General features: G+C 38.8%; 2 protein-coding genes across 9 annotated transcripts in view; one reads left to right on the top strand and one right to left on the bottom strand.

Annotated features, from left to right (window-relative positions):
- The window catches only part of PDXDC1 (pyridoxal dependent decarboxylase domain containing 1), a 26,358-nt gene extending 8,243 nt beyond the window's left edge, over positions 1–18,115 (top strand). For 3 of the 5 annotated variants that reach the window (XM_065732986.1, XM_065732985.1, XM_065732988.1), the window contains 17 exons: positions 2,672–2,740; positions 3,203–3,281; positions 4,010–4,094; positions 5,880–5,928; positions 6,035–6,136; positions 6,262–6,387; positions 7,917–7,967; positions 9,171–9,234; positions 10,220–10,308; positions 11,040–11,145; positions 12,700–12,871; positions 13,499–13,617; positions 14,464–14,585; positions 15,496–15,588; positions 15,673–15,769; positions 16,524–16,628; positions 17,528–18,115. In XM_065732986.1, the coding sequence (XP_065589058.1) occupies positions 2,672–2,740; positions 3,203–3,281; positions 4,010–4,094; positions 5,880–5,928; positions 6,035–6,136; positions 6,262–6,387; positions 7,917–7,967; positions 9,171–9,234; positions 10,220–10,308; positions 11,040–11,145; positions 12,700–12,871; positions 13,499–13,617; positions 14,464–14,585; positions 15,496–15,588; positions 15,673–15,769; positions 16,524–16,628; positions 17,528–17,790 (1,791 nt within the window). In that variant the 3' untranslated portion in view covers positions 17,791–18,115. Of the gene's footprint in view, positions 1–2,671; positions 2,741–3,202; positions 3,282–4,009; positions 4,095–5,879; positions 5,929–6,034; positions 6,137–6,261; positions 6,388–7,916; positions 7,968–9,170; positions 9,235–10,219; positions 10,309–11,039; positions 11,146–12,699; positions 12,872–13,498; positions 13,618–14,463; positions 14,586–15,495; positions 15,589–15,672; positions 15,770–16,523; positions 16,629–17,527 lie in introns of those variants that run through there. The other 2 variants (XM_065732987.1, XR_010621980.1) reach the window with 2 other exon arrangements.
- Positions 17,519–26,867, bottom strand: NTAN1 (N-terminal asparagine amidase). Of its 4 annotated transcripts, none has more exons than XM_065732990.1 (10): positions 26,732–26,862; positions 25,304–25,406; positions 25,155–25,220; positions 24,430–24,538; positions 23,237–23,310; positions 21,885–21,938; positions 21,098–21,151; positions 20,729–20,826; positions 20,082–20,195; positions 17,519–17,604 (listed from the first exon to the last, which is right to left on the bottom strand). In XM_065732990.1, exons 1-10 carry the CDS (start codon positions 26,810–26,812, stop codon positions 17,584–17,586), a joined length of 774 nt encoding a protein of 257 aa, XP_065589062.1. In that variant the 5' UTR covers positions 26,813–26,862; the 3' UTR covers positions 17,519–17,583. The 4 variants fall into 4 exon arrangements, with proteins under 4 accessions (XP_065589062.1, XP_065589064.1, XP_065589061.1 ...); XM_065732992.1 differs by lacking the exon at positions 17,519–17,604 and adding an exon at positions 19,649–19,958 and having other exon boundaries at positions 26,732–26,867; XM_065732989.1 differs by lacking the exons at positions 17,519–17,604; positions 20,082–20,195 and adding an exon at positions 19,649–19,958.

Here is a 26,867-nt window from a genome sequence, read left to right as displayed (position 1 = left end):
TTTCTGTGAACATAATAGATTTTTGTACCTTTATGAAATTATGTTTCTGGGACTTACTGTCACAGTTTGAAGAATTAATCATGTGACACCTCTCTCTCCCTTTGGGAAAAGGAGAGGGAAAGAAGAGGAAGAAACTTGACTGAGATAGGAGGAACTAATTTATTAAAAGGAATGTGGGATAATACAGAATAATTAATAATAAAAAATAAACCAAAGGGCAGAGAGAGAGTCAGGCTGAGTCTTCATCAGCAAGCCCTCTATGGCTAGCCTTCCAGGAAAGATGAGAGAATTTCACCCTGGCCTGGAATTGGAAGATTACATCTCCCAGAGCTCTAACTTGTGTGAAATAGCTGAGTTTGCTAGAAAGCACAGCACGCAGGAAGTGTACCCAGCACCGTGCTTAAGCATGAGACAGCCTGCCATGTGCTGCCATGATGTGGAATACTGTTAAAACCAGGACACAATGATTTCTCTGCCTGTTAAAAAAAGAGAGTATGAAAGGCAACATTTTGAACAGTAAAGTCTGGGTGTCAGCGTTCAATTTTCACTTTAGGAAAAGCATAACTTAAATGATTTTATGAATTTATTTAACTTTTCCCCATGGTAAAAACAATAGCAATGTGGGAGAGAGGAGAAAGGAGTTTCAGGTAAAACTGTACTTTGATGCCAATAGAATATCTGTAAGCTAGTAATATGAGAGTATGCAGTGTTAGCATTGCTTTAGTAATTCTGCTTTTCAAAATTAGAAAACACAGGTGAAGGTCAACTTCAGTAGATGTAGCAAACTATATGTTTAATTTAAGAATATTTGTCCAAAAGAATAAACTTTCTGGCTGCGTATTCAATCTGTTAGCAGCAACAGTAGTATGAGGGAGATAATTTTTATTTTTTTTATATTTCCAGTGAAAGGATCCCTCACTGAAAAAGTGAAAAAGACTCAGGTTTTCTGAATTTTTGTGTAGTGAGTTACTGCAAAAATTGTACTGAATGTTGCCTCGTAATTTCAACAAAAACCGTTTTTTGAATGCTTTTCAGCGAGGCATGACTTGTGCGGGAAGTATCATTTGGAATATCAAGATTATCCCCCAAAAAGTACTGCTTTAAATAAATCCTTTTTTAAATTATTTTCAAAGTGGTTTTGCCAAGCATTTTCTTGCTAGAGTATTTGTAGTTTTACATAAACGGAGACTGTATGCAAATTTTCTTACTGCGTATCTACCATTCATTGCACAAGTGGTATTTCTGAACTTAACATGTACCAACACAAAAGGTTGAGTTCTTGGTAATACAGTTTTCTCAAGTATTTGGAGGAGAGTAGAGGTGCAACAAAGAAATTATTAAAAATGTTGGTTGCAGAGAAATGAAGTTGGTACCAAAGAAGGAAGTAGGCTAAAATAACTTGAGAATTAAGTGGTAAAAGTAACTGTCTTTTCAGGCAAAATGTTGCATGTAGTTCTTGATTGAAATTGATGCAAAAAATGCTGTTAAAAACTGGTATTTTGGGAGCCTTTTGCTTCTGCGTAAAGATCAGAAATTGCTAATAACACTAGTGCCTTATCTCTTGTTTGTATAGTACTGTGTCCTTATCAGGTGATCAGTGAACAAAAATGATGCTGTTTTAGCTTAGGCTTTAAGAAATAGTATATGTTGTAATGCGATGGAGAGTGCAGCAGTGACAGTAGAGCAGCAAGGTCCTAGGCTGCAGCAAATGGGGATTTGTTCAAAGGCAACAGCTGTAGGCAAAGAAATAAAGGAAAGAAGCTGTTGACCTTCAGAAGGCTTCAGGTGTGCAGGGATCTCCAGCAAGATAAACAGACCTCCCCTGCTAACCCTTAGGTGAGGTCTGGTCTTCGTGCACCTGAGCTCCCCTGGGTTGGTCCTGCCTTCCTACCAGATGCTCTATCACTGCTTCAAGCTGTGACTTAGCATTTCTGCTACAGTTGTAGAGTACACAATTGGAACTTTTATTACAATTAATTAATCAGACATTAATTCAGTTTCTGTTAAGGGAAAGTGTAAGTACAAATTTGTCTACAACTGTCATCACCTTAATTCCCTAAATCTTCTGTACAGGGTGATGAGTATGATCAACTAGATTCCTTCATTCTTTGTCTGCTTTGTTAATTACGCAAAAGTTGTCTGAAATTTACCTCCATAGCAAAGGAATAACTTAAAACTTAGTAATGTGAATTAAGCAGGGTGCTCAAAGTAAGCAGCTTGCTGTCTGCTTGGAGGTGAAGCACCAGTGAAATTCCAGTGGAACTTGGTCCATACAAAGTGCATACTTGCTTGTAGAATGTTATTAATTGCAAGGCTGGACAAGAAAGAGAGGTTTGAGGTTAGGCTGTTTTACTAAAGCATATATATCTAATTACAAATGCTGTATGCATTTCAAGTACTAAACAGAGACTGACTGTTACAGGGTTGTTTGTTTCCAATTTCCCCTATGTTTTCTTTTCTCTGTTCATAATTTAAATATAGATTTTTGATAGGAAACTTTTTCCAGAATGTAATATCCAGCTTTATATTTTTCATGTTTATTATTTTTTGTGTCACTTCATATGTATATTTCTGCAAACATTTGAAATGATTATCCTGATTATTTTGAGGTCTTGAAATGATTATCCTGAAGCATGTCTGAATTCCTTAATTTCAGTCATTTTTATTGCAGCTGGGGTTACCTCTCTCTTGCATGTGCCGTGTGCCTTGTAACACTATGTTTGGATCTCAACATCAAATGGTAAGTTTGTCTTGCCTAAAATTTTTTTTCATTAATGCACTTTTTCCAAACAACTTCATTGACATTCGCTCGATTTTTTCAGCCTCTAAGTCTGCCATAAACAAAATTTTGTAAAATGCCAGCAGCTTGTGTGTTGACCTTGTAATTTGCTGAGGGTTTTTTTTTATGATACATAGTAATACACATTTTAGTCCAGGATTTCTAAAGTATGCATAGTAGAAAATATGCTTTCAAAGTCCACTATGTATTTGTGTTTTTCACAAAGGCTTTTTTTGACCTTCTGTGTTTTTTTTAACCTTTTGAGAAGAAACTGTAAGCGTCAGAGGAAGACATTGAGACCACCTTTTGTAACTTTAGTATGCTGTCCCTTTTCAGTCATAACACACTTCCAGTTCAATAAAAACAAATTTCTGTTGTTTGATACACACACATATTTATATTTCTTCTTCTTATTGGTAACAGGATGTTGCTTTGTTGGACAGATTGATTAAAGATGACATTGAATCCGGAAAACTGCCTTTGTTGCTTGTGGCTAATGCTGGTAAGTGCTATGGCCAGGCAACAACAAAAAATAGCATACTATTTAATGAATATATGTAAAATCCAAAATAAATATACGTTGTCTTAAATAGCTTAGTGGCTGCACATCAAGAAATACCAGAAAGTATCTTAATGATGCCACGCTTATCCATCCAGAGGGAGTTTTATTTACCTAATTCAAAATTGGATTGTACTGCTACAGTTCTGTTTACATCAGATGGTTCATTAACATAACTAAAGCTCACTTTGATGAGTGCAGGTCTTATTGAAAGTTAGTTTCATGTTAATGCTTCAGAATTTTTGATGGATGCGCCATCAACTTTACTTGAAAAATCTGCCTTTTTCTCTGGTAAATTAAACAAAACTGCTCATAAGGAAGTGGCTTACTTGCTTTGGTCTTAAAAAATAAATATACATATTTAAGACATTAATCTCAGTTTCCGTTCTTCTGGTTGAAGTCATACCTTGAAAACATTAAAAAGAACTTTTCATATGGGTGACTTGGTTTTTGGATAGTTTAGTTTTTGGAGTATTTTTAACATGTGTTGGCAAACAAAGCTAGCATCTTTAATTTTATCCAGAATAGCATTTGTATCATATGTTATGATGGCACAAATATTGTGTAGTTGGCTCTTATTAAATATCTTCCTTCCTACTCTTGTCCTCTTATGTAGAATCCTAATTTGACTGCTTACCCTTTGTTGTTGCATTTTTTCCTTTTCAATAAAGGGACACCAGGTGCTGGGCACACAGATAAACTTGGGCGGCTGAAGGAACTTTGTGAACAGTATAATATGTGGCTCCATGTAGAAGGGTATGAAACTTGAGATGTATATTTATAAACTATATTCATGTAAAAGTCTGACTAATGAACAACCCATCTTGTTTAATATCTGTATTGATGACCTAGACGAGGGGATTGAGTGTACCCTCAGTAAGTTTGCAGATGACACCGAGTTGGGAGGATGTGTCAATCTGCCTGAGGGTAGGGAGGCCCTTCAGAGGGATCTCGATAGGCTGAACTGCAGGGCTGAGCTCAGTGGGATGAGGTTCAATAAAGCCAAGTGCCAGGTCCTGCACTTTGGCCACAATAACCCCATGCAATGCTATAGGCTTGGGGCAGAATGGCTTGAAGAATGTAGAGAGGAAAAGGACCTGGGGGTGTTGGTTGATGCTCGGCTTAACGTGAGCCGGCAGTGTGCCCAGGTGGCCAAGAAGGCCAACGGCATCCTGGCCTGTATTAGAAATAGTGCAGCCAGCAGGAGCAGGGAGGTGATTATCCCCCTGTACTCAGCTCTGGTACGGCCGCACCTCGAGTACTGTGTTCAGTTTTGGGCCCCTCACTACAAGAAGGACATTGAGGCCCTGGAGTGTGTTCAGAGAAGGGCAACAAAACTGGTGAGGGGTCTGGAGCACAAGTCTTATGAGGAGCGGCTGAGGGAGCTGGGATTGTTTAGTCTGGAGAAGAGGAGGCTCAGAGGAGACCTTATTGCACTCTACCACTTCCTGAAGGGGGGTTGTAGTGAGGAAGGGGTGGGCCTCTTCTCCCTGACAAATAATGACAGGACGAGAGGGAATGGCCACAAGTTGCGCCGGGGAAGATTTAGATTAGACCTGAGGAAACATTTTTTCTCGGAAAGGGTGGTCAGGCACTGGAATGGCCTGCCTAGGGAGGTGGTTGAGGCACCGTCCCTAGCGCTGTTCAAGAAGTGTTTAGATGAGGTGCTGAGGGATTTGATTTAGTAGTTTAGTGGGTAGGGATGGCAATAGGAGGATGGTTGGACTAGATGATCTTGTAGGTCCTTTCCAACCTTATGAACCTATGAACAACACATAGCTTTATGGCTAACCAGCTAATAGATGATCAGAAGACTATCTTTATTTTTTGCCATATTAAGAATTTGATGTGGTTGTAATTTTGTCATTATATGAGATTGTTATACGAGAATAATTAATTGAAGTAATTACTTCAGCATAGGCCACTGGTTACTTTTACTCAGAAGGCAGTCTTGTCTGCCCTTGCTTTGAAGAGCTTGGAATACAAACAGAGAACTTCATAAGATAGTTCAGAGGAGACATTTTACAGTGGTAATTGAGAATGAGAAAGGAGGTAGAAGCGTCATTACTTAAATGAATGTTGTCAAGAAGAGTGCTACAAGCGCAATATGCAACATAAGTGGGAGAAAGTTTAAACCGGAAGAAAAGAAATTGAAAGAACTTGGACAATGTTATTGAGCACTCCAGTGTTCTTATATTCTTTGAGCATGGAGTACAGACTCAGTTTCTCTTGGTATTTTGTGATATAGTGTCATATTTGTATGCCTCCAGTTCCAAATTGCTGCCGAATTACAGGTAGAATTTCAGATGGATGATTTCCCTAAAGGTTGGTCACATTTTTTAGGATGAAACAGATACCTGCTTTTGGGTTTACAACCCTGGAATTCCAAATAGCAACATCTACTGCACAGTCCATTAAAATTTTATTTGTGTATGAACAAAAATGACCTCCCTTTTCACATTAATGTGACATTTGAACTGAGGATTAAAACATTCCCTTAGTACACACCTAATACATACTAATACTGGTTTATTTTTCTAGTGTGAATTTGGCGACTTTGGCTTTGGGTTATGTCTCCTCTTCTGTACTGGTATGTTCTACCGTATCTAGAAAAGTTATAATGTGCTGTAGACTTTAAGGTCATGATCTAATCAAAATGTATATGGTTTATATCCTACTTATTGTATAAAATTCAGGCAGCTACAAAATGTGACAGCATGACTCTTACTCTGGGTTCCTGGCTGGGTCTGCCAGCTGTTCCTGCAGTGACACTCTACAGACATGAGGATCCCTCTTTGGTACGTTCAGCTTTTCAGTCACCATTCTCAAGACATTGAAACTTTAGTTGCAATCATAATTAATCTAGCAAAAAATGAATAATTGAAAAAATCTTAATCACAGTTTTGTTTGTTTTGCTTTTTAGTCCTTAGCAGCTGGGTTGACATCAAGTCAGCCTGTAGAAAAACTTCGTGCCCTGCCGCTGTGGCTATCCTTGCAGTACTTGGGCCATGATGGGATTGTGGAGAGGATAAAGCATGCTTCACAACTAGTAAGCAACAGCTTGTTAATATATTAATTACTGGCCATTTGGCTTATGGCCTGGAGAATGTTCTTGAGTATTTTCATGATCTGATTCATCAGTCTGAGCCTCCAAGCAGAAACAAAGTTCAGTAAGCAGTAACAGTACAAGTAATGCCCAAACTGCTATCACAGAACATTACACATTGCACTCAGGGATGTTTTAATAATATAAAATATTAATACATCCTTTTTATCATTACATTATTTTATAGAGGAATCAGATAGAAATACTGTAGTTGTTGACAGCATAGCATATGTTACTACATATCATGTTATGAATAAGTAATGACAGCAGAATAGCAGTGTTTAAGGGAGGGATATATGTTAGTTTGTGTATTTTAATTAGTTTTTTTGTGTAAAATTATTAATCTTTGTTCTTACTAAATTGTAAAACTGCATCATCATAATCATCTGTCACTGTTCTGCATTAAGCATTTTGCTTGAAAACTTCCCGGAGAAAGACTTAATTTTCTTTCTTTACTTGGCATTATACTAATTCTTTCCAGTACTTGAAGGGAGCATATAAACAGGAGGGGGAACGACTGTTCACATGGGATGATAGTGATAGGACAAGGGGGAGTGTTTTTAAACTAAGACAAGGGAGACTTAGGTGAGATACTAGGAGGAAGCTTTTCACTCAGAGGGTGGTGATGCACTGGAACAGGTTGCCCAGAGAGGTTGAATGCCTCCAGGGATGAGGCATCCACAAGGCAAGGCTGGATGTGGCTCTGAGCAGCCTGGGCTAGTGGTTGGCAACCTTGCCCATGGCAGAGTGTTGAGACTAGATGATCTTTGAGGTCCTTTTCAACCCAGGCCATTCTATATAGATATAGTCCAATGCAATATATGTCAGGAAATGCCTTGTTTATATATAAAACATTTTTGGCTTAAAAGTCTAGCACTTCTTGAACATTGAGAGAAGGGCAGAAAGGCTTTGGGAAGTGGAAAGTTGTTGTAAAGGTTGGTGAAGAAACTGTTGGTGTGAAAAACCAGTGACAAAATAATCATTAATCAATAAGCTGGTTGTTGGTTGTTTATTTGGTTTATTTTTTGGGGGGGATGGGGGGCATCTAAGAGTGATTTTAGCTTTTGTAATAGCCTATTCATAGTCTAAAACCACACTGTAAGAATGTCTTTTTCTGGTAATGAAAATAATTTAGAAGGCTATTATAAACAGTTGCTGTGGTAGCAGAACTGTTAATTTTCTCACAGCAGCACACTATGCTTCAGTTAGTTAATGGAGCTGTAATATCTCTAGAATTTGTCAACAAATATATTAAGACAACGACAGGCATTTTGTGTTAATTGTTTTACTAGAAATAGAAGATGTCTTCCTGGTACAACTTATGTTTATGAAGAAGAACTGAATGGATCTCCCACATTTAATTGACTTTTGTTCACAAGTAGAAATTATGCTGGTGACTGTCAGAATAATTTTCATATTCTAAAACTGCATTTTTGTCCTTATTTTGTTTCCCTTCTGCTGTGCTCTTGTAGAGTCAAAGGTTGCTGGAAAATGTGAAAAACCTGGATTTCATTAGAACTTCGGTACAGTCTGCATTTAAACTTTGTCTTTACCTATTAGAAGATGCAAGTAACTTTGATTAAAAAGAAACTACCTAAAAATAGTATTTAGAATGTAGTAATTACTTTGAAGATGCTTGGAATCTTTTATTATTAAGTATTCAGTGAGATTACCTAACTTGGTTATGTATGACATCTAGATAGTACTTGTTCCTTCACTGTGAACTCTTGCACTCAGTGGAGTTGATGCTCTTGGTCTAATGCTCTTGGTCTAGTGGTTAGGAGCCAGGCTGGGTTCAATTCCCAGTCAGGTATACCCTAGAGCTATCGATGATCCATGCAGGTAGAGCATTAACTCTTTAACTCCCAATACACCACATAATGTTATGATGTGGAATATCAATAATACAACAAAAATCATAAAACCATAACATATGTTTATGAAACCATTTTCCATAAACATCATAGATTCTGACTACATCTTACCCATTAGTTAATGCTGTGAAACCTGAGAAATTTCATGCAGAAGTTATCCTAGCTAACGGTCATACAACAGAATTTGGTTTGGAAATTACATCTAATGTATTAATTCCAAATTCAATTTTTGTGAGATGCTACTTTTAACACAATTGGGGTTTTTTTAGGATCACTCTGACAGTGATCCTGTTTTTTTGCAAGGGTGTTTTTTCCAAGAGTATTAGTTGCTTTGAGAGTTGGAGTTTCTGTGATGTTTGCCTATGCTGCCTGAGTAAACCTTGCATTTGTAGGATTCTCAGGTCTTAAGTTGCTTACAGAGGTTGCCTCGCGCATTTCTCCAACCCAAAAATGAGAATCAATTATTTTATTGTTATTCCTGCTGGAACTTGATGTCCCACAATGATTCTGGGGTGATTTTGAAGAAAATTTTCATTAAGCATTAATATCTGAGAATACATAAAGCTAAATAACTTTCTTTAGTAAAATATATTTGTTAGTGAATGTGCATGGTACTCTTGCTTTATGGTGATCAGTGTTTATTTGATGCCGTAAATCATGACTTATTTTCCATTGTTTACTTACATGCTTACTCGCATTCCTGAAGAGTTAACTTCTGTTTCTGAGATAGTGTGAATGTTGTTACTACAGAAAAAACAAATGATCTTCTTTGCTCAGTAGTCTAAAAAATTCTACAGTGTTAAATCTTTAAAAAATCTGTGAAAATATATTTATTATTTTATTTTTGTTAAGGTCGAAGATGAACTGAGTTCACCAGTGGTGGTTTTCAAGTTCTTCCAGAAGTATTTAAATAGAGGTATGTACTCTGTTGTAGGATTTCTTTTGTTGGTGATGATGGTGCATTTTTATTTATTTTTGTTTGTTTGTTTTTATAGATAAATCATTAGGTAAGTTATTACTTGGTAATTATATATAGTGCATTTCTCTTGTCTAACATAGCCTTAAAAAGGTATAATTTTATCTAGTGATAAAACCACACAACTTTTTTTTAGGTAGACTGCAGTGTTCTGTATTTTCATTGTGAGTCATTTCTACTATCTTGACTGAAACTTGTGTATGTTTTTGATTATGACAGCATGTTATTAATCATCTCCCATAAACCACAAGCTGTGTTTGAAGGTACTGATGAGGGAAGATCTTCAGTTGTTTTTTGTTCAGGCTTCCCTGTTTCTTTTTAAATGTTTAGTGGCTAGTTGCAAGAACCACATTTCTTCTGTTTTACTGCTGTTTTCTGGTGCAGCAGTTTTAAAAATAGCAGACTGTTCTTTGGAACAGGTCTCCAAATACTGTCATGGGTACAGTAGCCGCACCAAACATGGCTCAGGGCAGAGAACATCCTTGGATGTGTTCTCCCAGAAGAGGATTTTTGTCTTCTCTGTTACAGCAGAGGATGTTGTGCTGTTTATATATGCACACACAGAGGCTGGGAAGATACCTGTGTGAGGCAACTGACTACTAGAAAACTTTATAGTATTGCTATGCGTGTTGGTTTTTAATACAATTTTTTTTGTGTGTGTTTGATGTGGGGAAAGGTTCTTGTTTTTAATTTAATTAATGGTATTACTTATAAAAGAAACATACTCATTTTGGACCAGTAAAATGTCATGATGGATTGACTGCTTTTTACACTGATGGATTTGTTTGAACAGCTTTACCTAGGCAGAAATCAGCCGCCTGAAATATAAGGATGTAATTGTCTTTTCTCTAAACTTCAGGTTTTCTTTTTGTTTCATTAAGTAAATATAAATCTCTTTCAACGATTCTTGTATTTTTGGATTCAGATCAAACACTACATGTTGCACAGACCTCAGCTATTCAGCACCCCATAACAAGTAATGAAGGACACATTTATGACGCTTTCAATCAGTGGGTAAGAGTGGATTTTTTTTTCTCTTTCAGAAAAAAAAGTGAGAATTTAATGCTTCCCAGGGTATTCAATAGTAATAATAAAACTCTTGGTAGATGAGCTTAGTAATTATTCCTGATCTGATAACATTTGCAAAATCTGCTGGACATTTTGGGCTATAAAGAAATATTTGCTCTGAAACAGTTGCTTTCATGCTTGTGGTTTTGGTTTTTTTAATATGTTTTTCTTACTAACATTATTACTGCATCTTAAACATTCGGTAGTGTTTTCCTTGGGCTTTTGGAAAAGTGTGAAAACTTTAGAATTCTTTTCAGTTGGCAGGGTACTTCATTGGCAGTGTTTGTTCAGTTGTGAGTAGACAGACTTTTTTTCCCAGCTTTTAGTATAATTAATTCTGGAAACCTGTGCTTATTTTGCTGAGCACAGAGCTGTTCGAGAATGTTGAGTATGCCATGATTACTAAGACAACAATTTTGCAGTAAATTCAGGCTTACAGTTTATTCTGAATTTTCATGATTTTAAGTACATATCCACTTACAACTTGTTACCAGCAAGTTGAAGTTTTGTTTTGCTTTGTTGTTTTTTTTTTACCAGAGGTGATATTAACAAATACAGAAAACTGTTTAGCAAGTGCTTCTCCTTAGATGTACAAAGAATCTAACTGGAGTCGGTGACTGTGAGGCCACATCTGTAAAACATCTGTAAATTGTTTCACCTGTGCCTTATCTCTTCAGTTAGGAGAGCAGCTGGCACAGCTGGTTCCTGCCTGTGGGGTTGATGTGGTAGAATTGGAAGATGAAGGCACATGTGTGCGTTTCAGCCCATTAATGACTTCTGCAGGTAACATTCTCATTACTCAGCCACTTGTAAAGACTGGAATTTGCTATAAAATTGTACTTCAGTCTCTTGGTAGAAAAGCTGATACACTTGAGAAACTACTACTTTTATTTTTAACCAATTATACTGGTTTTATCATTTCTGTTGTGTACTGGTAGTAGGTATGTTAGAGATGGCTCAGATATTCTATGTGACCTTACTACATCTGCAAAGACAGATTGGTAGCACTGAAAATGTAGTTTGTTTAGACTTAGCAGGTGTGTGGAGCAACTTAGAGAGAGGATCAGGATCAGATGATGAATGGCAACTCCTTCTAGCTTGTGTGGGGTGCTTTAGGCTATCAAAATGCATGGTGCTGATGGGAGAGGATCACAGAATCAACCCAGGCCATTCTACGAAAAGGACCGTAATGATCATCTAGTTTCAACCCCCCTGCCATGTGCAGAGCCACCAACCAGAAGACCAGGCTGCCCAGCACCACATCCAGCCTGGCCTTGAATGCCTCCAGAGATGGGGGATCCACAACCTCCCTGGGCAACCTGTTCCAGTGCACCACCACCCTCTGTGTGAAAAACTTCTTCTCTAACCTAAACCTCCCCTGTCTCAGTTTAAAACCATTCCCCCTCATCCTATCACTATCTGCCCTCGTAAACAGACGTTCCTCCTCCTGTTTATACGCTCCCTTCAAGTACTGGAAGACCGCAGTGAGGTCTCCCTGGAGCCTTCTCTAAGCTGAACAAGCCCAGTTCCCTCAACCTTTCCTCGTAGGAGAGGTGCCCTCTGATCATCTTAGTGGCCCTCCTCTGGGCCCCAAGAGTTCCACGTCCTTCCTGTACTGGGGCCCCCAGGCCTGGACTGCAGATGGGGCCTCACAAGAGCTGAGTAGAGGGGGACAATCCCCTCCCTCTCCCTTCTGGCAATCATTTTTTAATGCAGCCCAGAACACAGTTGGCCTTCTGGTTTGCAAGCGCGCACTGCTGGCTCATGTCCAGCTTCTCATCCACCAGGACCCCCAAGTTTTTCTCCAGGCTGCTGTCAGGGAGATCTTCCCCCAGTTTGGATAAATACCTGGGGTTGCCCCGACCCAAGTGCAGCACCCTGCATTTGTCCTTATTAAACCTCATTAGGATCCTGAGTGTACACGGGGAAACTAGATCTTTAGAACAAAACTTCTTGATAAAAAAACTTCTTGATAATGCTGTGATGTTTACCTTTTTAAAAGGAAAACACAGAAATTAGTTATCTTTTTAGCTATGTTAAACAGAAATTTTCTGTTGGAGGCTACTGATGTAATGGAAAAAGGTACTGTCCTTATTATTTTGTAACATCTGTAAATCTTTTCAGATTTTATTTTTGTGAAAGCCTTAGCTCTGATTGTTTCATCAGTGCACAGATAAATAAAGACAAGACTTTGGTACATATAGATCAAGGTATTTCAGGGCCGTCTATAAAGTATGCTTAACTTATGAAGTGGTTTATTTACAGATCATTTTTTTAATTTAGACATCTGTGCATATCCATTAACTTCCACTGCATGCTAATGCATAAGCTCTTTAGTTTTAGGAACCGAAATACAAGATGTTGATCAGTTAGTAAACTGCTTAAAAATGAAGTTACCGGTATTGACAAGTACACTGCAACTGAGAGAGGAGTTTGAGCAAGAAGTGAGAAGAACAGTAGGCCTGCTGTATGTTGAAGATCTCAGCTGGCCAGGATTAGGTGTTGTAAGGTATATCTTTCTTTCTTCCTTATGTGTGGATTGACAGTGCATTACTGGAATGGAATACAGGGTCTCTTTGGTAGCCGTTTGGATGTATTACTTCCTGATTATTATCTGGCCTTGCCCCCACTTGAAATTTTTGAGTGTTCTGTTTTAAATTAGACAAGTTTTTAGTTGTTTTTTTTTTAATATCGTTTACTTTAAGAAGAGGTGAATTGCTGTTTAAGCAAATGGCAGCAATATTTCTAATATGGGAGGCAGGATATTGATCTCTTAAGCAGGAATGTAGTTTGCATTGTTGCTTAATTATACTAAAGATGATACACGCTTATATCCCTCTCTTACATAGTGAATAAAGCCCTTTTAAGTGTCTATTCCGATCATCTGATAGAGTCTGCTGGGAAGGATTCTGTAAAATCAAAACAGTGGAAGTAATCAGTGTATTACCTAGAAATCTGTTGTGTTAAGTTTGCATTGGCCAATGTCCCCCTTGCTCTCAACTCCCAAGTCTGATAATCTAAAGTTGCTTTCAGCTTTTGGTTTGTAAAATATAGAATTCTGTAGAAACATGCTAGATCTGTGGGGTTTATTTATGTACTCTAAAGCGAAATTACTATCTTCTGGCTTAATTTGAAGATACAACTATCACAGTGATGGGAAGAATGATGACAATCAAGAAAAAGAATTAGAAAAAATTAACGCAGAACTTCTGAAAAAATTAAATGAACTGGAGTCGGATCTCACTTTTTCTTTGGGTAACTGCACTTTAAAAAAAATACAACTTCCATTGAAGCTGATAGTTATCTTACTGGCTGCATTACAGTCTTTGAGCAGGTTACACACACATAGTTTGTTATAATGCAAAATTACACTGCTGTATCTGAAGTTAATTTATTATCAACATCTATAACTGTTCTCCTCACTCCCTATTTCAGTTGGTCAGTGTTGAGCAGAGCTTAAGCAAGTTGCACTGTTTTCAGCAGTATATATGAAAACTGACCTATGAGCAACTAGACCTAAAAGGGTTTCTTGCCAGAAAGAACAAAAGCTGCAGGTGCTCCTCTCTGTGAACTGAACCTAGTCTAGGAGTTCTGTATCTAGTGAAACCTAGATCTTATTGGAAACAGGTCACTGTTTTCTCTAGCTACATTTGTTTCAGGTGACTTTTGTGATAATTAGCAGTATTTTCAAACACACGTAGTGCTACATAGCTGTAATAATACTAATTTGGTTGTAGTCAGCCTTTAAAAATTAAGGATCCTAGAATTTTGGAACCAAGCAATTGGTAGAGGACAGCAAGTAACCAAGTTTCAAGCGTATTCAGCACTGATATGCAATTCCCTGGCTGTATGAAATACTGCTCTTCTTGATTTTTTTTTTTTGTTGTTTTGTTGGGTGTTTGTTTGTTTTTGAGGACCCACAAATTTGAGTTTTCATTATCTGCATAATTTATACCTGTGCAGATATTGCACTTAATTACTGAAGTGGGTATGTTTGTGTGCATATATTAGGATTTCTTGATTCCTAAGCATGGGCATAGAATGCACTGTGATAACACTTCTCAGTATATTACTAACACTTGATTCTCCTAATGCTCACAGGCCCAGAATTTGGAGGACAGAAGAACTGCATTTACATTGGCATGGTAACTGAGGATCTGGATGTGTCAGAGCTAGTGGAAACTATTGCAGGAACAGGCAGAGAAATTGAAGAAAATTCAAGAGTATGTGTAAATAAATCAAAGAGCATTTCAGCATCTTTTATTTTTATTTATTACCCTCAGGGCAGTTAGGGGTTGTTGTTTTTTTTTGTTGTTTTTTTTTTTTTTGCAAACTCCCTTCTGTAACCAATACATTCCCCTCGTACACTGGGTTATTTAGCTTGCTGTGATGACTAATTCATTTTGCCTCACTGAGAAAAGAAGATTGTTTGTTTTGTTTTTATTAACATGCAGTCATGTAAACTGTTGACATATTGGAGGAAGTGCCTGTCACCAAGGGCTCTCATAATGTTATAGCTCATATTAAGTTATTCAAATTGGCATTTCTTGCTCATAACAAAACTTTGGCTTTACTTTTCCATCTTTTGGTTCCCCAGTAAACAGACCTTTGCAGTATAAAATGTGACCTGATACTGGTGTATAGGATGCCATAGGACTTGAACTGGAAGTTACAAATTTTAAAAACCCTCTGGAACCTGTGGCTGGACTAAAAAATACATATACTTGTTTAGATTAACTGTTAAGTTTGACTTAGTTCTGGGTGCTTCTAGAGACCAAAATGTACTTCCTAAGCATAAAAATTCTTTTCAGTCAGATTGAGCTTTTGAGGAGCGCTTGCATGCTGAGCAGGCATCTGAAGAATTTGGGTCACAGGTTCATCTCTATAAGTACTGTTCCTGCTTAAAATTATGTTCTGCCCTGAAGGTGTACACATACACTTTTAAAAATTCTATTGTCAGTCAGTATGTCTTTTAATTTACAGTAGTAATGAAAGAGTCCCCATAAAATGCAGATCTAAATTGGATAAAGTCTGACTATTCCATTTACATCCTCAAAGCCTGATTTAAAAATACATTTCAAGTTCAAATACATATAATGCATGTAATGATGATGTAACTTCTGTTGTTGTTAGTTGTTGGAGAACATGACTGAAGTTGTCAGAAAAGGGATAAAGGAAGCACAACTTCAGCTTCAGAAAGCAAATGAAGAACGACTTCTTGAAGAGGTAAGGCTATAAAAATCAGTTATGTGATTAACTTGTCACAGCACAGTTACCTTGCTCACCAGACAGTGTTTGTGTACTTTGCAGGGGCTGCTGCGACAAATACCTGTAGTAGGTTCTGTGCTGAACTGGTTTTCTCCATTCCAAGCATCACCAAAAGGAAGAACATTCAATTTAACAGCAGGTAGGACTCAGTGCATCTGCAGCCATGTCATGCCATGTTCTAAGTTTCAAATTTTATACTAAAATTGCAACACTTTCTTATGCTGATCTGACTGTGAGTGATGTAATGCACCTTGGACTGTAAGGGAACATGTTCTTCACTATTTCCGTAACACTTGGTAAGAAAATCTCATCCCTTGTATAGATTACATCTTCTTCTTGCATACTGAATTGCACTAAAAAAAGCTTCATTAGATACTGGCAGTAGAGAAACAATTGCTGGCTGGACGTGCTGTGGAAGTGTGCATCCTTGAAACTAATGCTGCATGTATAAGTATGTAAGCTAGTGGGGAAGACATTCTGCTGCATTTGGTATCTTAGTGCACTGTCTGGAAGGTCCTTAGTGCAGAGAATAGTGAGGCTTCTGTGGGAACGCTGATACTGTTTGTAACTAGATATCTTTTCAAAGGGCAGTGATTGATGCATTGCTGCTCAGGATGCATCAGGCCGGGAAGAAAAGGGAAAATGAAATTATGGGTATCTAGTACTGTTGTGAAGTGAGTGTGAGGGGATTGTTGATTCATCTTTGTAAGAGTCAGCACCTTGTCCCTAGGTACTCAGAAACCTCTTACAGTCAAGTGGCAACTTTATGTTAACTGAGGACATGCAGTTTCAGAAATGTGAATTAAAAACAAGATTGTTGCATGTATAGCTATAAATCCTGATGAAAAGAAAAATTGTCTGCGATCAACTTACTACTTCCTTTTAACCCGCAGGTTCTCTAGAATCCACAGAATCTACGTATGTATCAAAAGCCCAAGGTACAGGTACTACTCCACCACCAACTCCTACTTCCAGCCTCACAAAGCAGAGACATCCTGGTAAGTTTCTACTCCGTGATTTTTAAAGCTTGCTGCAACATCCTGGCCTCAGCACACATCCAACTTGTGTGACACTGGAAGACCTGCATGATTTTCCCTTCTTAGTAATATCTGGAATGAGATCTTAAGTTCTCCCTAAATAACTTAGCTTAAACGTAGCACAGAATACCACCACAGTCAGTTTTCTGAGATTTTTTTTCCTGGGAATACAAGATTTTTTTTATCCACCTGAGCATGTGTGATGTCTGGGATCTTCCTCTGGAATAGCTGGTGGCAGCCCTGCCTATTGCAGGAGGTTGGAACTAGATATCTTTAAGGTCCCTTTCAACCCAAGCTATTCTATGAATACTGAGGGTCAGTTTAAAAAACACAATTTAGGTAAACAAGCCAATAGTTGTGTTTGAAATTAAAGCATATGTAATATATAATGGTGTATCTCGGCCACTGTCTGTTACTACCTCATACTGTGTTGACAGTCGTTTTGGGGTGAAGAGCTATTAAATCAGTGGCATTTTCTGTTCAGCTATATCTTAATAATTAACGTAGATTTGACTGCTGGGGAAGCCATAGTTCTACACCCCATTTTACTTCTGGCTGGCTTCTAGCCTGTGATTTTCAGTGAAACCCTCTACCTTAGACTGACTTTGGAAAGCATGTATGCAGCCTGTTTCTCAGCTGAATTTGAACATTTTTTGTATACACAGGATAAAATTAACTGGCGCTGTTGCCTTGCAGACATATGTGTAAATGGAAGCAAGTTTTTATACAGTTCGGGTACAGGTTAGCACCAGAGTAAGATCTATTTATAATTCAGATGCTTTCTTTGAAACTTACCTTCTGTATTTTACATTTTTCATCTGATGCCATCATTAGTACTGTACTCTACAAACACTTCACAGGTCAAAAAATTTTTAAAAAGTCTCTGAGAAATTCTGATGCATTTAGCGAGACCAGTTCAGTCAGCCACTGTGATGACCTGGAAAAGATGGATCAGAGACCCCCAACTCTGTCCCCTGGCCAAGAGCAAAGACCACTGGAGACAGAAAACAAAGAGCTGCCCAAGGAGGTGCCACAGGCAACAAATAAAGATACTGAGGACGCTCAGAGCAGTGCATCACCGAATTACTGCACAAATGGAGAGGAACAAGGAAGTCAAAGATAAAAATTAAGACTCTGGATTTAAGACTGTGCAGATAATTCATGTGCCCAAGAAGGCAAGGTATTTTAATGATGCATTTAAAATGTCAACAGTGCCACACACTGGTAAATAATAACTACTGTAACTTATGTACTGAGATTTTGCACATATATAAGTTTTCCCCACACAAGATTCGTCTTATTGTATACTTATTAGTTACTTTAATCCTGTACACGTTGGTGTCACCAAAGTTGTGAAGATTTATTAACTGCTTGTAAACATTTGTCAAAATATAGGCAGTTACAGTAAGACCTTAATCTTGGCAGTAGTTGCTAACTCAGCAGCCATGTACAAGTTAAGAATTCGGTTGCACTCAGTAATTGTAAACTGGTCTTATTTTATGTGTATATTTTTAAGAAACTGATCATTTTTCATCCTTTAATATTAAAATACTCAGATTAACCTCTCCAGTAAAACAGCTTAGACACGAGTTGTATTTGCTTTGTTTTTTTTCCTTTTAACAACACTTATAAAGAGCATTGCCAAGCAGCTGTGGTGCAGTGAGTGTTAGAAATGGATGCCTGTGTGTATATATTGGAGTCACAGAATCATACTTTGTCATTATTTTTTTTTCCTGCTGTTGTACAACTTGACTTGTTCAGCTGAGGCACTGAGTACAGGAGGACTAAGTTAGTGAGATTTAAGCAGTTTAGAAAGAAATAGTGCCTCTGCATGCCTACATGGCTTCTTGCTTCTACCACGGAAAAGAATCACCAACACTTTTTCCTTTGCATGACATTTATAACACATTTATGTAGTATTAACTGGACCTTTCTTGTTGTGTATTTTTAGATAGTTACAGTAAAGCTTGAAAAAACCCACTATATTTGTGCTGATTTCAACACTTACTTATTTTTGAATAACTTCAACTTCCCTAGGGTAGGAATTGTACAGATTCAATGAAGACATATAGTTTATTTATGCTACAGCATAAGTTCATAGTGTCCAGGACTACTTAAGGCACGAGTTAAGTGAAACTTTGGATACATCAAAAGCTACAGTGTGCAGATCTTCCCTCCTGCCTTCAACTGAATTATAGTGCAGCTGCTTTGCTGCAAGCTTTCAAAGCCTTTTGTGGAAACAAGATCTTTTGGAAAGCTTGCTACCTGCAAAGCATCTGATTTCAGAGAAAAATCTTTCAATTCCTCCAGAGCTAGATGGGAGTACTATAGTTTGGTTTGTTCCTTTTTTCCAAAGGGTATCAATTTAATGGCTATAATAATGGCGGGATTAACTCTGATCTGAAAAATTAAGGGTTTTTTGAATTGTAATGTCACCTCATTTGACTTTCAGCATCTCTATCCTGAGGATAAATTTCGCTGTTGGGGTAACTTATGTAAGAGTGCAATTTTTCTAAAGTGCAAAAACAACTGAGTTGACTAGTCTTCCTAAGCAATTTCTCTGGTGCAATGGTTATGTTAATAAGAGTAATCTGTGGGGAAAAAAGTGATCACCACAATGATTGATTTTTAATGTTTTTATATTTGGAATTGTTAAACCAGTAGTTTCGGTAAATGAGCTTCAGTCTTCAGATACTATCTGACTGTTTCAATAAAGATTCTTCAAATTATTAGTCTTAAGATATATTTTTGAATTAAATTCCTGTAGAAGTTGCAGTTGACTTTAAGCACAAGCAACTTTCTTTCACTCTGCACATTAGTTGGTTTTCTCAAGTCCATATTTCTATGACTTTTACCCTCCTCTGCATCACATCACTCCCGTCTCTCTATTATAGCAATTGATCAGCACCAATAAAGCATTAAAACAAAAATAATTACTTCAAAGTAATATTTGAAGAAGGTAGTTCCTTCTTCAGTAATACAGAAGAAACATTTTACTTCTGTTGAAATACTTTATTTTGAAAAGCGTAGGAACAGTACTATCCATGACCAGCAGCATGCTTTTTCACAACTTGCTGTTCTTCTGGCACTGCTATACTTCCCTTAAAGCAGCTGGATCTTGTCAGAACAAACCAGTACCCACAACCCTTCTTCATTTTTTTTGTATATTCGAGGTTTTCTATCAGGAAACAGGGAATGAGATGGAAATGGATGTTCTTTTAAAAATGTTAATGTAGATCGAATGTGGGAAACAAAGTGGGGTGGCTCAGCCAAGGGTGATGTGGAAAGATTCTGAAAAACAAGATGACAGCAAGAGCTGCTTGATATTCAGAATAAATCTGTAGGCATAGGAGAGCTGTAGGCATAGGAGAGCTCTGACAGACCATACCCATCTGTTTGCAGCTAGAAGAGTACCTGTAAAATCTGTTGATCATCTTGCTCCAACCAGAAATCCACATGAGGGAAAGGCCTCCAGAAATAAGGTCCAATGTGTAGTTGTTCATTCTTTGCATCATAAATGTTAGTTAGCTGCAGTAACACATAAGTATTTACAGAAAGCCTTACAAATTAGACAGCACTTAAGCCATTTTTATGTTTGTTTCATATGTTTAAGCTGGAAAGCATTTGTAATACTATAATGTGATGGAAAGTATAGCAATAATAGCAGAGTGGCACAATCCTAGGCTGCAGCAAATGAGAACAAGCCCAAACGCAGTGGCCATGGATCCAGAAACAAAGGAACAAAAATGGTTACTGCTGCTTACCGCTTACCTGCAAGTAGGCAGGTATCTCCAGCAAGACAGTCTTGCCTCCACTGCCAGCCCTTACATGAGGTCTGGGAAGGGATGGATCCTGGCTCCAGCCCTTCTGGTTACTCAGGTACACTGCATGCACCTGAACTCCTCTGGGTTGGCCCTGCCTTCCCACCTTCAAGCAATAACTTAGCATTTCCACTACAGCTACCAGTCAGTTCTTTTCCCTCTACATTATTTATAACTCATTGGCCCTTCCAGCAAAAATACCTGACTTAGACATTTTACTGCCCACTTATTTTTACTCACTTTTGCTCCTGTTAAAACATGGGCTGAACGCAACTCCGCATCTGGCCCTTTTTCTGGAAAAGTTGCAGGGAAAATCTCTGCTGTTTTAACATTCACAGCTGGTGAGAAACAGAGTTTAAATTCAGAAACGATTATTCTTACAAAAACATTGCTTAAAACAACCATCTCCCTAACACTACTATTGCGGTAGGAATTTTAGAACCTGCTGAATACTATTTTTAATTCTCATTGCTCCAGACCTCATTTTCTTAAAACTTCTGTTTTCTGCTACACCTCCAACAGGCCTTATGTAGACATGAAAGGCAGCACATTTACTACCAGAATCTGAAAAAAAAAAAAAAAAAAAAAGTGAATTCTATTTTAACTCACCTATTCCATAAACAATTGGAAAATGAATGTCCTTCTCTTCTCTGTCATTTAGTTCTGTAAGAAAAAAGGTCAAATGTGTAGGGCATGAGATTTTTTTCCTCGTCAGAATTCATTTAGTTGTGACTTACCAGAGAAGAATAGGGCTAATCTGCATAAAAAGACTGGAGGAAAAACAAATGAACAAAAACAACACAGGAAGAATATGGACATGGTGATGAGGTCAAGATTAACATGTTGAGGCTGGAGGAGAACTCCCCTATCAGTAGGGCCAGCTCCAGCCACTCAGTTTTCTGTGCAAGCCATTTACCGAAAAAAAGCAAACCTACTGTGATGTTACATTTCAAAGGTGCAAGTCACCAGTAACATTTAAATGCAAATATGATATATGACTTGAATACAATACAAAGAAGATGAAATAATTCTTTATGTGACATCACGCATTATGAATTAACTGAATGAGTATATGAACAGTCTTAACAACATCAAAGGTCATTAAATTCCTTTCTCCATTGCCTCTCAAGATATTCAAAGCTATACAGAGGTGGGAAATGGCCTGATAACAATCACAGGTCTTCCTAATCTCAACTGAAAGGATCTTTGCTGAGCAGGCTGATTAACATTAACACACACTATGAATAATAAATTTAAACATACAATTCAAGTGAGAGGACTTGTACTGTTACTTAGAACAGAAAAAAAAAACATGGATGAAAAGAACTGCACTTTGATTTCAGTAGCTAAAAATTATTCAAAAATCAAACAAAACCACAAGGAGACATCCTCTTACCTGTTACACAGAAAGTCACTAAATGAACATCATCTGGTTGGAGATCAAATGCTCCTACAGCAAGAACAATAGCAGCAATACATAAGACTGGTGGCAAAGCAGGTGCTATGTATAGATGAGGGGAGATTATCAGTGCTGCGCACTGCAGAACAGATGGGTAGAAAGTACTTAATACACTGTTCTTCAGTAATGCTACAGAGCAGAGTATTTTTCAACCAACTTTTATAAAATTAAAGCCACAGCTACTAAACATACCAGTAACTTACAGAGTAGCCATTTAAGATGACAAAAACGTTAAAATTGTGCCACTTGCTCCTTTTACTGACACTGGTTTCTAGTATCTCTGGCATCACATCAACTCTGCTTCAGTTAACTGTACATTTAATAGCACATATTTAAGTGTACTTTCCTAAAATGCTATATATATAGTGAGCAAACCCAGTCTTTCATTATATGTACTTTAATTCTCCTTTTCACCATCCCACACTTCAGGAAAAAAAAAAAGTTCACTTTTTTTTTCCCTGAAGTTCTAATAGAAAAATAATGCTACTGTTTTAAATCGTAACTTGATGCATGAAAACCATAAGGTTGAAAAAAATAAACCAAAATATTCTGTGCTGAGCTCTCATCCAATACGTAACGTACATAACAAGAATTGCATCCTAACATCTGAGAGGGCAAAAGAGGCACCATCCTACAGGACCTTTACCAGACCAAATTCCTCATCCCACAGCCACCTCCCTCAATAGATGCCTCTGTCTTCTCCCAGCTCCAGCGAGGTCAAGGCCTCTCTACATTTGCAAAGTGCTTAGCACAAGCCAGGGCACTTGAAATGTTTAAGTTGGTACTTTATATTCCCAATTTGTTTGTAAAGCACCACAACCACTTCTCTATATAAATTTCATGAACAGAAATAGCATCTTTCATCAGATAATTGCAAACAAATTAAGATTCACTTCATCACATTAAGGTGAAAGAGGAATAATAACTGATCAACACACCCCCCATATACAGATTCGGACAGGTAAAGATACCTGGCCAAGATCACACATCAGCTTGCCAGCAGCAGAGCTAGGAATTACATCCTGCTGAACTGTACCTCCCATTCTACCCGCTGCAGTGCATTCCAGGAACAAATGAGACGTTCCTGTTCCTGCTCCACACCCGGACATAGATAAGCCTCAAGTCCAACCCCTCCTCCACAGTGAGTTTGCAAGTAGGAAAACACCCTCAAAAATGAATCCCCATTTCCTTCTATTAAATGGCAATGCTCAGATTACAAGCAGATTTTATCCAAATCCAGTCAGAACTATTTTTTTTTCTACACGAGAGTGGAAAAAATGTGAACTTACTAAGAAGCTGATTAGTAAGTTTTTGTGATAACTGCCTATCATCATTGAAACCTCCAACTAGGTGCACTTCCAGCCTAACAGAGATGGAATAACAGGAAACAGCAGTTAAAAAGACATCCCAAAGTAAATACCTTTACAAAATAATCTCCAGCTCAAACTACAATGCAATCATTAGAGGAGCCTTACTTGTTAATGGCTGTATGTGTAGCAAACTGTGATTGGCAATTTGATCCCTTGGCAATTTGTTCAAAATAATCCAGGAAACAGTGCAATAAAACAAACAAACAAACAAACAAACAACAAAAACACCCAGCAAGCATTACACACATGCAATTCTATCTAACCCTAAGAATCTGTGATGGTCAGCTCCACAGGTTTGGACATATCTCAGTAACCACCTATCAGTTCCTATAAAACTGAGCTAAATGTGAAGGAGTTTACTCCCACGACCTCCTGAACTATTTCCAGGCATACAGCAGTGTTCTTCTCTGAGAGGTATCTATATAAAGACAGGCCTTGATTGTGAGCCTTTTGAACAAACAAAAAGTAACAAAAACAAAACAAAAAAAAACCAACTAAGGACAAAACTGGTTTTGGGTGCAAGGTCTCAGAAGCAATGAAAAAGTGAGAGGAAGCATCAATCACCTAATATAGCCAAGATTCATCTTTCAAAACTGGGCAAGGCAGATCATGAGCTTTTAGAGACCACATCTTCCAAGTTCATGGAGTTATTTCTTATCGAACTACAGAAGCAAAAAATCTACATTCTGGAAAAAACTTGCTAGTCAAAATCTGTTTCAGAACTTTTTTTTCCCAATATGGGACCTTGAAAAATACCAGTCAGATTCTCAGATCCGAAAGGAATTCACAAGACCAACATTTCCGGTGGAAAAAGAGAACATCAACTAAAGACAGTTATTTGGAAAGTTTAGAACACCTGAAATCAAAGTTATTAGGAAACAGTAAACACCAAACCCCTCAATGGCATTTTTACAGAGCCTCTATTCAGAACAGAACCATGCTTTAAATCACTGATGGATAATACCCAAAAAAAGTTATATGTCCCCTGACAGAGGTATTTCCTGCATGGTTCCTTGTCTGAACCCATAAAATCAAATAGAAGTTCCACAATTTACAAACTGCAGATACCTTTGTGAAAAACAGTACATAACAATTAACAAAGCAAAGCTGACCTTCCAGAACCTGTGGCATTAGAGAAAGATTTTACTGAACTCATGATGAGCGGCACCTCCTCTTCTGTGTCTGATCCATCACAATGTGTCAAGCAGGTGGCTCCGCTGCCTGAGGAAAATGTGAGAAGACAATGACACTGGTGGATGTTGTTCACTACCATAATTCAGATCAACACCAGTCTGCGCTACTGCAGCAGTGAAACAACTAGTTCCCACCTACTCACTTCTGTTACTTCAGCAGCCTCCAATAGAAGCCATGGTCTGAGTGACAAGCACCTCTTACGTGCGCTCCATTATAAAAATCAGGTAAACCAATGACTTTTGCAAACAGCTTCCTACCAAGGACCAAGCAACATCCATGATATCAGAAATCCAGATGCAGAGAAGCTCTTTCCACAAATTCTACATGTGTTCTTACCAAACTGTGCTTACTCCGCTGGCTGAACTCTCTGGCATTTGCACATAGTTTGAGATGCTGCAGCCAAGGCAGCCACTAGAGCAGACCAAGTTTAGGATCTGCTCATTTAGTAACATGAACGTGGAACTGGTACTGAACAAACCAACTCTGAATTCATCACTGAGGTAACGCATCTTGTGACTTTCCAAGATGTCAGTTTCAATGAATAGAGTTGCAGTTTATTTCACTAATGCAGCATAAACCAGTGATGATCCCAGCTGCGCTACTTCAGAGGTATGGGCTCTGTGCAGAACAGCCATTAGGATACCTGTGTGTCGGAGCACAATTAAGTGGCAAGTAGTTGCGTCATCCGATCCAAGAATAGACACAGAACCTATTTTAAAGGAGAGAGACTTTGTATGAACTTTGCTGTTATAACAATTACTTCAGCAGAAGTGCTTATACATTCTTACATACCATCTTTAGGGGTGGTCACTGCATATTCTCTCTGCTGGACATACAGAAGCCCTCTGGGTTCCACAATTCGGGTAGGCTGACTTCTTAGAAGCTTTGCCTTTTCCTAAAGATAAATAATAATAAAGACTACAGAGGCTGAATTCTCAGGTGCATCCATCACTTGATAGAAACATCACCTTCAAAAAGCCAAGGGACCCAGTTAAGAGGCAAACAGTATATTCTGTATTGTGAATGACTCTGAATTTCTACTTTTTCACTTTCCTGCCACTGATCAGTTAGCTGTTAAATTCCATCATTCCACACACAGAGAATGCTCTTCCCCTGCTTTATGGAAGGTAACCGGAGGTACAAAATAAAGCAACAGGACAGGGCCAGACTGACATCAGAAAACGCCAAGCAGATCTTGGAATTTTACATAGCACAAAATCATATGCTCACTAAGGTTGGAAAAGACCAACCATCCATCTACCACCACTAATGCCCACTAAACCATGTCCCTGAGCACAACATCTACACAATTCTTGAACACCTCCAAGGATGGTACCCCCACATCTGGCCGAGCTGCCTGTCACAGTGCCCAGCTATTCTTGTGGAGAGGTCTGTCTTAATCCTCAAAAAATACCTCTCTGGTGCAACCTGAGGCCATTCCTTCTCATCCTATCACTGTTACCTCACAGAAGCCTTCCTCCTTCTCTGAAGCTTCTGAAATGCAACAATCTGATATATTTATTTAGTACTAACAAAACGTAGCTATTAATCATCACAGTTAATGGAAGATCAATCTCCTGGGCTCTGACCATATCGCAGGCTGGGCACCATGTGAACTTCTACACTAGGACTTAAAAAAAAAATTTACTAGGTTTTTATCAACGTTTTCTTTTTTTTTTTTTCCCTCTGCAAAAACTCCGTAAGCACAAATCTGCATATTCTTACGAAAAACAATTTCCCAGCCAGCTCTGTTCAGCAGTTAATAGCCGACAGGCTGCCTTCGGATCGAAACGTTTACAGACTTAAAACGAAGTTAATTACCTCTCAGTCGCCGCAATCCGATGTCCACTCGCCGGTTCGCCCCAGGGTTCTTCGAACCGAGGGCAGCAACCGCCCCCGCCCCGCGCGCCACGCTCTCGCCTCAGGGCAGTCACCGCCCCCGCCCCTACTCCGCCGTCAGCCCGCGCGTCCTGCATGGGGACGTGACGGCGCGGAGCCGCCGCTTCCCTGCGCCAGACCGGGTCCCTACGTGGGCGCCGCGCAGCCCGAAGCTCCACAGCGTTCACATCCGTCCGAACAACAAGCTGCTCTCAGGCCTCCCCCGCCCGAAGGCGGCACTCAGCGAGGGACGCGACGCCGCGCCCCGAGGTCAAGAGCGGGCAGGCCCCGCGGCGCCCGGCAGCGACCAGGCCTGTGGGGACGGCGCTGCCGCCAGCTCACCTCGAGGTGCGGGTGGGCACGGATCACGCCACCCGTGAGTCGACTCAGATCAATCCGCTCCCCGTTAATCAACAGCGGCATCGCAGGGAACGCCCGGGGCGGGAGCCGCCGCCGCCTCCTCGCTTCCTCCTCAAGG

This window comes from Cyrtonyx montezumae, unplaced genomic scaffold (assembly GCF_038088225.1).
Source record: "Cyrtonyx montezumae isolate F1298 unplaced genomic scaffold, pur_monq_1.0 scaffold_16, whole genome shotgun sequence".
In the NCBI taxonomy this organism is placed as follows: Eukaryota; Metazoa; Chordata; class Aves; order Galliformes; family Odontophoridae; genus Cyrtonyx; species Cyrtonyx montezumae.
The sequence above is the reverse complement of the archived record's forward strand: the minus strand, read 5'-3'. Positions and strand labels throughout refer to the sequence as shown.

Coding starts and splice junctions, on each gene's coding strand:
- NTAN1 (XM_065732992.1), bottom strand. CDS start 26,812: ATGCCGCTGTTGATTAACGGGGAGCGGATTGATCTGAGTCGACTCACG. Junction 21,939..23,236: donor ACTTACTAATCAGCTTCTTA/GTAAGTTCACAT, acceptor TTCTTGCTGTAG/GAGCATTTGATCTCCAACCA. Junction 19,959..20,081: donor ATGATCAACAGATTTTACAG/GTACTCTTCTAG, acceptor CTTGTTTTTCAG/AATCTTTCCACATCACCCTT.